General features: G+C 31.6%; 2 protein-coding genes and 1 long non-coding RNA gene across 3 annotated transcripts; 2 read left to right on the top strand and 1 right to left on the bottom strand.

Moving 5' to 3' along the window:
- The first annotated feature begins 804 nt into the window (after positions 1 to 804).
- On the top strand, positions 805 to 2,360 carry LOC148268997 (uncharacterized). Its single transcript, XR_015817324.1, has 2 exons — positions 805 to 1,618; positions 2,167 to 2,360. It is a non-coding gene; the product is annotated as an uncharacterized LOC148268997 (long non-coding RNA).
- Positions 2,361 to 6,531: 4,171 nt separating this feature from the next.
- On the top strand, positions 6,532 to 8,218 carry LOC110812198 (small polypeptide DEVIL 18-like). The gene is made up of 2 exons (XM_022038903.2): positions 6,532 to 7,303; positions 8,013 to 8,218. Exon 1 carries the CDS (start codon positions 6,954 to 6,956, stop codon positions 7,299 to 7,301), a length of 348 nt encoding a protein of 115 aa, XP_021894595.1. The 5' UTR covers positions 6,532 to 6,953; the 3' UTR covers positions 7,302 to 7,303; positions 8,013 to 8,218.
- Positions 8,219 to 8,615: 397 nt separating this feature from the next.
- LOC110812103 (laccase-2-like) lies at positions 8,616 to 11,175 on the bottom strand. Its single transcript, XM_022038779.2, has 6 exons — positions 11,001 to 11,175; positions 10,689 to 10,840; positions 10,341 to 10,585; positions 10,105 to 10,233; positions 9,011 to 10,009; positions 8,616 to 8,896 (listed from the first exon to the last, which is right to left on the bottom strand). The coding sequence occupies exons 1-6, from the start codon at positions 11,124 to 11,126 to the stop codon at positions 8,766 to 8,768; spliced, it is 1,782 nt and encodes a 593-aa protein (XP_021894471.1). The 5' UTR covers positions 11,127 to 11,175; the 3' UTR covers positions 8,616 to 8,765.

Below are 11,175 nucleotides of genomic sequence, written 5' to 3'. Positions count from 1 at the left end.
ATTTTACTTTGTTAAGATAATCTCATAGCAATCTTTGCCACTGGTAAAGGTCTCATGATAATCTACCTATTCTCTTTGTGTAGATCACTTAACAACTAACTCTGCACTAAATCTTTTCACTATACCATCAATATTGAATTTGAATTTGTCCACCCACTTATATCATATAATTTTTTCATTGAGTGACAGATTTATGATCATCCAAGTTCTGTTCTTCTTCAGTGCACTAATTTCAGCTCCCATGGCATTTACGCAATTCGTATCCTTGCAAGCTTCTCTGTATAAACTGCTTAGATGGGAATGATCAAAGGTGATTCCACTCGATGAAATTGGGTTTTAAAAAGAGGTTGAGTTGGAGTTCTTGTTATTTATCATGGTTATGATATCATAAAAGTTTTTATCAAAGAAAGAATGAAAAATGAAGATAAAGCAATTAGAGAGAGAAATCATAATCCGTGTTTTCTCCGTATTCTTATCTTTTTTTTTATTTAATACAAAAAAGAAGTATTTATAAGGGGAGAAGAACGGTCTCCGCCACTCTCATTGCACTGTTTGGTGCACCATGGATTGTCATCCTTTGACACCATATCATGCTTATAAATCATTTTAAAAAATTAAATTATTTTCCATTACTTAAATTAAATTTATGAAATAATTGATTATAGTCTATTAATGAAAACTAGTGAAGGTCACAAGACCATTTTACAAATCCAATTGTTACTTCCAATTAAATTATATACATATATATATATAAATAAAATATCTTTTGCTAACATCAAAGTAATCATCTAAGTAACTCCTTATTCAGCCTTCCCTATAAATGCTCTCCTCCACTTTCCCTTCCCTCCTCAAAACTCTCACTAACCTATTCCTATGTCTTCTTGTTTCCTAATTAAGCAATTCTTTTAGCTTGTTTTTGTATTTGTTTTACTGCGGAAAAATCAATTTTTCCGAAAATCGAATTGAGAATATCATCTTATCAAGGTTTTCTTCTCCTACTTCGATACATACATATCTACGTATAGCTACATGAATGCAATTGATTAATATATAGAGATAGGTCAAGGTGCCTACTCTTCTTTTTTCCTGCCCTAGGTCGGTCTCTTTTTCTTTTATAATTTCCGTATGTATCTCTCTTATGATTAACCTATCTGGGACTAGATTTTCCTGTGCACAGAGTTGAAAACAATCATGTTTTCATAAGGTGGGTGTTGCTCGCTTTTTCATCCGGGCTTCCACTTTTACTAGATGGGCAGTTTTTCTTTTTAAAGGATTAGGGTTTTGCATACTCATATATATACACACACATATATATATATATATATGTATTCCTTTCAGTTGCATGGGGGAGGGTTATTACAGATCTCAGGGCCACCACACCAGAGCAGACGGTGTTTGTGCGTGCGGCATCATCAAGATTCACAACAAAACTTTTGTGATGATAAGCTCTTTTTAATCGATCGACTTGATCAAAAGCTTCTCTCCGAAATGGGAATCTTGATGATGCTGCATCCACAGATACGTGCCTATATATATTTATATATACACAAACACACTTCTATTCGAAATCTCAAAGACGGTTCTTCAAGATCCAACAAGCTGGCTGCGGGGAATTAAGGTAATATATAAGTTGATTTAAGTAAATTTAACTTCACTGTAATTCTCTCTTCAGATTTTCCTTGCTACCTTCATTTGCTCGATCTATTTCGTTGGCCTGCTGGTGCTGCTAATTATTTTCTCGTGGAGAAAATCAATTGGAATTTGAAATGTTAATTTTAAAAGTTAAAGACTTTACTAATATTCTGTATAAACTTGATTAGCTAGACAAACGTATCAATTACAATTTGCACAAGTATGATATCCTAATTTACATAATATCTGACAAATAGCCAACATAAATTATATGTTATATTTATCGATTGCAGCCCTTGCTCTGCTAGAAGCCATGATGTTTATCCAAAGAAATATGTTTTGTTTTAATTATATTATCTTATATTAGCTTAAACATGTTTCAGACGCATGTACCCACATACATATATATAATGGAGAAGCGATATGTATTTGACATATATATATTTTGATTCCTGGGGCTAGCTGTTATGATCAATTTCATGATTTTAGGTAGCGTAGCTGGCTATAATGTTTGACTGACCTTGATCTCTGCAGAAAATTCTCTTTGGCTTTAAAGTCTGAGGAAATGGAATATATGTTGGAGAGATATGTCTGCAGCTCTGATGATATCATGATGATCAGGTGATTTCTGCTCTTATATCTAAACTTTTACAGTAAATACACACACACATATATAATATCATACTTAAATGTAATAGCAACTCTTTTAATCTCATTAGTTTCTCATATATGCATGTGATTAATTTCTTGGTTAACTTTGATAATCTGATTATGGAGTAGGGGCTTTAAAAGCAGCGTATATATACACATGCATGTACATACATAGATCTATAAGAATATAGATAGAGAATGGTGATTACACACACACACATATGTATATAGAGAGAGAGAGAGAGCATGCTCATTAAACATATAATCTTTTCTCTTTCATTATGATTATTAATTAATTAATTAATTATTATTATTATTATTATTAGCACTATATAATTAGTTTTTTACTGTTAATTTGTAATTTAATTCACACCTTTTAAATCTTACATATATATATATTTATATCACAGTTTAACATCTTTGCTTTTATTTATTTGGTTTATATAAAATTATTATTTTTTTAGAAGATATGTATTTGCATATTGTGTTTGGGTTTTTAAATATAGATATACGAAAGTATAATGCTTAACTAAATTAAATTTGAAATATATATACATATATATATTATATATGGGGAAATATCTTAAAAATTAATAATTTTTCTAAAAAAATTAAGATTTTAATAATAAAAATTGATTTAACTGTGAAATTATAATAACATTGTAAGAATTAATTTTAAAAATTCTAATTTAAAATTTTGTTTAGCTGAGAATATATTTGAATGAATTATTATTATTGAATATTGAAATTCGTGTTGAAGATAATAAATGAGGAAGTTCGGGGTTTGCTGGAGTCAGGGATGTGAGGGTTGTGGGCCTTAAAAACCCAACTCAATTATTAACGGAGCCTCAAAAGCTGCAATCTACGGCTCCATCACATCCTCAATATTAAATTATAAATTCATTGTTTTCCAAAATTTCTTATTTTAAAAAATTAAAATTTAATCTCTCTCTCTGTCTTCTCAATCTGGGTCTCTGTGTGTGTGTGTGTATAATATATATATATATATATATATAAATGAAAATTTGGGTAGTAATATTTTTATTGGGTGTGGTACGATGGGTCCATATCTTTATAAGGCAACCTCCCCCCACTGACCATGCTTGTGCAGCTCACATGCCTGCATGTGGGTCACCCTACTCCTCAATATTCCCAACTCCACATGATTTTTATTTTATTTTTTATTTTTTTATTTTTTGCTTATAAACTTGAAAACATTATTTTTGCAAAAAATAAAAAAAAAGGTGGATTTTTTAGCCACCACAACACACCATGTGACTTGAGCTTCGACCACCATTCACACATTTGTGTTTGACCAATCAAATCTCTTTGTTATAATTGATTTGCATGTATGTAAAAGAAGGAATTGGTCAAGCCCATACAACCAAATATATGAATGAATAGATTAGGAAACAAGTTGGTAATCTTATCAAATCTTTGCCTTTCCTTTTATGTCTTACAAAATGTGAAAACTTTTTATCCAATATATATTTGACTTTCACGAGTATAAGTTAATAAATAAATTTGACTGGTGCTTGTGAATACACTTCTTTTATGTATGTATGTGTGTGTGTATGTATTATTAGATGACTAAACAAATTTAGGAATCAGAAAAAACTTTGACTGAGTCAAACCAATCAACTATATTATTTATATCTCTGTTGGAAAATTGTATTCCATCTTAAAAATATGTGAAATATCGACACGTATCACCTCAAAAATGGAGCTGAGAGTTTCCTCTTACAAATAATTAATAATAATAATTAGTGGGTAAGTCGTAAACTTCAGATTTTTCACATTGAACAGAAGAATTTATAGTATTTATAAACAATTTAATCTCGTAATAATAATTTGTACTTTTTTAAAAAAAATAAATAAAAAAAATTAAGAATGGGATTTACACAAAAAATCAAATTTCATCACATGTTGAGTTCAGCATTAGCAGAGCATCATGTGATATATTTCTAAATTTGAGGCCGTCCGATTCATATTTTTAATATTTTAATTAATTAATTAATTAATTAATTTACAATTTAAAACCCTTCTCGTTGCTGATCCAGATGCTTCGTGCATGTGCATGTGAATCTAAATTCTGCACATTAATTTTATATATTTATAATTACCCCAGACTGTACTAATTCTTAGGTGCATATATATATATATATAATTAATTAATTACCTGGGTGTTTGATTTAATTAGGATTGTTTTAAGTACTAAAGTTGAATCACAAGGTGACTAATGAAAAACAGGAGAATTCAGAAGTCTTAATCTTACACCAAAGTTTCTATTCTAATAAAAGTAAACTAAAGAAACAGAATCCGAGGAGTTCAAGAAGTTGAAGAATAGAAGACAAGAGTCATACACAAATACTTTCCACTCATATAATATATATATATATATATATATATATAATAGTAACTAATGAAACACCCATTCTTCCTTTTTAAATATATACATATAAGCAGTAGTAATGGTTCTCTTTTCTCGGATGGTAATAGTTCATATTTCTAATCATAGTTGTCCGATACATATACATATATATAAATAAGCCAGTAAATAAAAACAGAAAAGTAAAAGAGATAGAGTTGTTAATATATATATTACGAGTTATATCAGTTGTTTATATATATTGAGAGATCCTAAAATATATTGTAACAATACATAGAAAATTCGGCTTTGCACCCAAAACCCTAATCACTTCGCGACTAATAAGAATCCTGTTTATTAAAATTAAATTTTATGAAATCATCACCCACTACTTTGTTTTTTTACATAAAAAAAGTGAGTTAAAATCAGATTGCATTCTCGTTTAAAATTTGTTTTTTGTTATATATATATTGTAATTGATATTTATATATCGTTTAATTAATAAAAATATGATTTTAAGTATAATTGCATTACTTACAAAAGATATGGGTGTAACTTATTTGCAATTACAAAGTAAAATATTCAATATTGTGCATGTATAATAATTCGAAAATTATTTTGGTCGGAATAAATTTTTGTTCGAGGTGGTAAGAAATTATTTTCTCAAAAGCTTATTGAATTTAGTTTATATTTTAATTCTATGAAATACTAATTCTAATTCTGAACTAACTAATCCAAAAATAAATAGTGTTTCGATTTCATTGTTTACAAGTAAAAATATAAATCGAGTTACTATGAAGTTAAATATATAAATTGATTTAATTATATATAAAATATTTATATTGCGAGTAATTTTTATATAATGTTTAATTTGAAATTATAATTTTTTTTTTCATTTTTTTTTGACAAGTTATGGAATAAATATCAAATCTTCATATATATATATATATATATATATGCCAACAACTTAATTAGATAAAACTTATCTCAAAAAAAAAAAAAAGAATTACTGAGAAAGATGACAGAGAGTCAACTTCAAATTAAAACATTATAACTTTATATATAAATATATATGTATGTATATATATATATATATATATATATATATGGGGTAAGTTGTTGGTATGAAGATTTGAAGGGCAAAAAATTTTCTGATAAATTCAAGGGAGGGGAAGATCAAACAAGCAGAGCAAGGGAAGTAAGTGAATAGTAAACAACAGTGTACTCAGGTTTGAAATCCAGTAAATTGTAAAAACTAAAATGGAAATCAATGGAATGGTAAATATTCTGTTGTGGTTTTTCACCCAAGGGTAAAAAATATATGTGTGTGTGTGTGTGTGTGTATATATATATATATATGTATATGAATAATGAATTATTATTACAAAGAGATACTGTCTTCTTTTGTTCAGCAATGCGCACATCCCTTATCACAAGAACCAGCTAACTACTGTCTGCTCTTCACTGTCCCCTTCCTACTCTCTCTACCCTTATTTTTAATATTTTTTCTTTAAAAAATAAATTCAGTAGATTTATTAAAAATAAATTTGAAAATATGTTTATTGAGTTCGATAATAAATAAGTTTTTAAATTGATTGATTGTTGATACGTTAATTATTTTATAAAATATTATGTATTTAATTCAAATTGTATTACTACGTATATTGATATTAATATTATATAATAAAAATAACGAAGAAAAAAAAAAAATATATATATATATATATAATTTGGCGAATTGGGAAATGAAGAATTAAAAAAAAAAAAAGAGATCATATAATGGAGTATGGTGCAATAATTATCTCAAAAAAATAAAAATAAATAAATAAAGATAAAAAAAGTGGTAGAAGGTTCATAAATTCAAGAATGCATAAAAGCTTGATCCATCTTGTTATTCTTTTCTTTATTTTCCCAGAGAGTCATACCTTGATTTCTCAGACAGAGCAGCCAATAGAATTGTGCCACGACACCAATAATCATAGCCATATCATGCAAATATAACACAATAATTTTTGTACAAAACTACGTAGTTTTGACACTTCAAAATATATACCCTCTTACTATCCGCACCCATAACACCAGTATATAAAACACAGAAAGTCCCACTTGTTTATGGCTGAACTTAAAAAAACTTCAAAACTTAAAACCAACCTTCTTCTCCGGCTCTCTGTTTTTCTCTGTTTTTACTCATAGAAATCACGAAAGAAAAGCTATATATTCAAAGAAGAAGAGATCAAAGAGAGGAAAAATCACAACCCATTTATCTTTTTTCTGCAGCGATTAGATTAGAGTGAAAATTTACATGGATGACAAGTGGAAGCCGTCGAAGAAGGAAGCTTCAAGTAGCTACCATTACTCTGCATCATCATCATCTTCTTCTTCTTCTTCTTCCAAGTCTGTTTTCACAAGGAGTTTTTCGACAAAGAGTTCTTCAAAATCCCCACTCCTCATTAAAAGTTCTTCCACAAAATGCTCCTCGTCTTCTTCTTCTTCGTCTTCAAAGTGTCCGCTACCTAGAAGCTATTCCCAGAAAGGTTCCTCCATTACAAGAAAATGCAGCAGCTTGGCCAAGGAACAGAAGGCAAGATTTTACATCATGAGGCGCTGTGTTGCCATGCTTGTTTGCTGGCATAAACATGGAGATTCTTGAAGGTACGAAGACCAAAACAAAGGATTTTTCCTTTTTCTAAATCTTTTTGCAGGATTGTTCTTGATTAAATTTCATGCCAAACCCATTTTGTAAAATCATAGATAGAAATTTCTTTTTTCTTCTTTTTTTTTTTTTGTTTTCTCTAAATTTTCAGACAGTTCGAGTTAATATTATCTAAACTAGCAAGATTCAGTATTATATCCAGCCATTTTCTTTCTTTTCTCTTCAATATTTTTTTCTAACTTCATGTATCAATCAAATCAGATCTCTCAACAACTAACCAAACTTACTAGTTTCCGTTTTTTTTTTTTTTTTTGTTTTTTGAACTTCTCTTTTTCTTGTGTTCTTGATGAGTGGGAGATTCCTTTATGTCAGCTGCTGGAAACTGCCAATATAATATATTATAGGAGGAAGACATTATTAGAAAATGGATCTGCATTGGAAATGCAAAAACCACCTTTTCCACTTTTAGAAAATGGGGGATTCATCAGAAAGTCATTACCTTGATTCTTACATAAAATATTATACACACACTCATTTACATAGATGATGTATGTATACGTTTCTGAATTTAAATTCTCACCTAATATCAACCCGAAGAGTTGAACCCACATCTTCTTAAGCCTACTTGCATAGCTCTTTAACTGTGTCAATGGTTAAATGATCTTAATTATCCTTGTATTTGTTTAAACTTCTGCTTAACCAATGCAGAAATGGGTCGAAAAGAGCAGAATCGAAGAAACTAAATCTGGATGAGGCTGGGGATGATGGATGAATTAAACTAGAGATGAGTTCAGTGTATAAAATCTTTAGATTAGAAGGTTAATTAAAATGGGTTATTTTGAATCTTAATCTTGGTATTCTCTACTAATTAATCCTCATAATACATGAAGAAGCCAGATAAAGATTTGGGTAAATTTAATCCTGTTCCAGTGTCCTTTTTTTTTTCATCCTTTGGCTGTTTTTCTTTTAGTAGTACAGTACAGTCAATGTTTTCTATCAGTATTGCCACCAACCAACAGAACAATTATTCTACTTGATGTAGGCTCTAGAGATTGGTATGGGACTAGTGTACCCAAATGTTATAAGCTCAATAGTCGTATTGAAAATATATGTACTTCTCGGATAATATATGTAAATGTTCAAGTCATACATTATTAACAATTTTAACTTTTTAGAATTAATAATTCAGGTTCAAACAAAATATTAACCAAGTTGTGATTAAGTCCCGGGTATCGTACTTCGATTAAAAATTTTGGTCGTAAAGTAAGCTTAAAAAATGGGATTTGAATTCGGAATAATTAACATGAAAGAAAGGAGAAATATTAATTTCATCAAAACATTAAAAAATTTTCCTTCTTTTAAGAAAAATCACTTGATGTTATAAACATCAAAAATTATTTTTCCTTTCGTCTTTCCTCCACATGTCCGAAAAGAGGCTTATGCCTTTTTAGTTTCTGAAAATTAGCATTTGGGAAGATCAGGCGGTGGAGGAAGCAGCTTCTGATTTGGCAGTTTTCCTTCCATGACTATCCAAGCCATCTCTAACCCCCAGCTCATATGAGCTTCATAATGGCAGTGCATAAACCAGGCCCCTGCTCAACACATCACATTTAGGTTCAATAAGAGTTAAATTGATCAATCATATTTCTTTAAACATGGAGTGAGGATTAAGGTACTACGAATTCAGAAAATGGAAGAATACTTACCCGGATTATCTGCAAAGAATCGAACAGCGGCCCAGCCACCGGAGGGTACCCCAACAGTATTCCTCAAAACAGGATCAACAAGATTGAAATTTGCAGTGTCCTTGTCAGGATCAAAATTGCCAAAACCCTGGCCAACAACATAAAAATTGTAGCCATGGAGATGAATAGGGTGACTCTCATAACCCAGGATACTAGTCCCCTGTAACACAAGCTCTACACTGGTATTAAATGGCAGCAACACAACTCTAGTTCCATGCTTCACAAGAGTGTTACTAGGTGGGTTCCCTGTGTAATTAAATGGGTCTAGAGGGAAGCTAGGGAAATCATAGGAGCATGTCTGATTATGATCAGGATCCTTTTCCGATAATGATTGGCCAAGAAAATGAGTTTCAAGTAGTGCTTCAGAGGGGAGAATAAATGAAATGTTATTAACAAAGCCTGAGAATTTCGCCCCACCAGGTCCTAAACAGGTCTGGTTTTCGGGGCATTGTTTCGTGCCTACTCCGATTGTGAAGATAAAATGTCTATCCACAGTTTTAGGCACCTTGACTGGGAATTCCTGATTAGCCAAACTGCGAAACCTTCTGGTAAAATCAGCAACGAAATCTGTGCCACCAATTGGAGGAAGAACTGGTCTGAAAACTTGACGGTGTTTCAGCCTGTCTGGAGAATCTGAATGGTTACGATTGTTCCGGACATATTCAAGGATACCGGCTACTGTAGAATTGTCAAAGGTTCCTAAGCCAGTGAAATAGGGTCTGGCCAGCATGATGAACCTGGCATTGGAGTAGTTTGGTTTGGTTTCCAGAATCACATTTGTGGTCTGTCCAGGTCCTAGGAACAATATATCTGTCTGAAATGGCTTGACATAGGCTGCATCTGCCTCAACAACTGTAAAACTATGGTTAGCTATCCCGAAAAAGAGCTCATCGTTGAGTGCAGCATTGATCAGACGAATGAGGTATTTCTTCCCAGGCTTCACCTTTAACTTGAATGTATCTGTTTAGCAGAGAAAAGAGCAAGAACCCGGTTACTCACCCTCGATTTTTTATCAGAAAAGCTATGTATTGATAATTTTTTTATCAGATAAGTACCTTTGGCAGAACAGTTGTACAAGAAACCTGGGAGACCATTAATGGTGTAGGCATCGGACACATTTGGACCGTTTCCGGTCCAAAGAGCCTCCTTAATAACTGCCTCAGGATCAGAATTAAACCACTCTCCTGTAATTCAGATTTAGCCATATGACATTAGTTCTGAAAATCACATTATGTACCTCACTTCAGTCCAATTTCAATACACCAAAATAATTTCGGGTAGATATACTTACCGAACAATATGGGGACTACCTTGTAGGGTTTGGGAAATGGAAAAGAGGCATGGTGAGGAGGGAGGATGATTAAGGGCCCATAGACAGAAGCTCTTAGCCACGAAATATGAGCATGATAAAAGAAAGTTCCTCTATGGCCAACAGTAGTAAAGTTGTACACATAACTCTGCCCCGTCTGAATAGGACACTGTGTGATATATGCTGGCCCATCTGCCCACCCATTTCGAATTTGTCGAATTCCATGCCTTCAATCATCCATCCAACAATACAAATTAACACATAATTAATTTTCAATTAGTACCCCTCTAATGAAATTGCTAAAAGTTTTTGTTGATTTTGAATAAGTACCAGTGAAGAGTTACATTATCCGGGATATGATTCACCACCTTTATCACTAAACGATCACCTTCTCGAGCAATAATCCTAGGACTGGGGAACTTCCCATTAACAGTGACAACGCTCCTCCAATGGCACAACCGGGTAATGTTTTTCAGTACTACCTGTAATCAAGAAATCCATAACCAATCATGAATAATTCGGTCATGATTAAAGCTAATGAGATCGTGCCACCTAACTTAACAGGTAAATTTAGTACATGTTTGATCTTGCTCGAGAATTTTGTTAGATTTTCTGCTTTACTTGTACACGAAATATACTTACATTGAACTTGTAATGTCTTGTAATGGCTGAATATTTTGTGCTGGTGGCTTCAAAAGAGACGGCGGAGCAGCTCATGGCAAAGATGAAAGCCGCAATAATTGCTGGCAGTGCTCTTAACAGAAACATCGGGTCCTGCTTGTTTCTTGCTAAGGACTTGAAACTTTCAGGTTCTCTG

Source organism: Carica papaya, chromosome 2, assembly GCF_054855325.1.
Source record: "Carica papaya isolate Zhongbai chromosome 2, ASM5485532v1, whole genome shotgun sequence".
NCBI lineage: Eukaryota > Viridiplantae > Streptophyta > Magnoliopsida > Brassicales > Caricaceae > Carica > Carica papaya.
The sequence above is the reverse complement of the archived record's forward strand: the minus strand, read 5'-3'. Positions and strand labels throughout refer to the sequence as shown.

What these genes read in the sequence shown, in the direction of transcription:
- LOC110812198 (XM_022038903.2), top strand. Translation starts at nt 6,954, where the DNA reads ATGGATGACAAGTGGAAGCCGTCGAAGAAGGAAGCTTCAAGTAGCTAC.
- LOC110812103 (XM_022038779.2), bottom strand. Translation starts at nt 11,126, where the DNA reads ATGTTTCTGTTAAGAGCACTGCCAGCAATTATTGCGGCTTTCATCTTT. An exon ending in GATAATGTAACTCTTCACTG is followed by an intron (nt 10,586 to 10,688) that starts GTACTTATTCAA and finishes GGATGATTGAAG; the next exon opens with GCATGGAATTCGACAAATTC. An exon ending in GTACAACTGTTCTGCCAAAG is followed by an intron (nt 10,010 to 10,104) that starts GTACTTATCTGA and finishes TCTGCTAAACAG; the next exon opens with ATACATTCAAGTTAAAGGTG.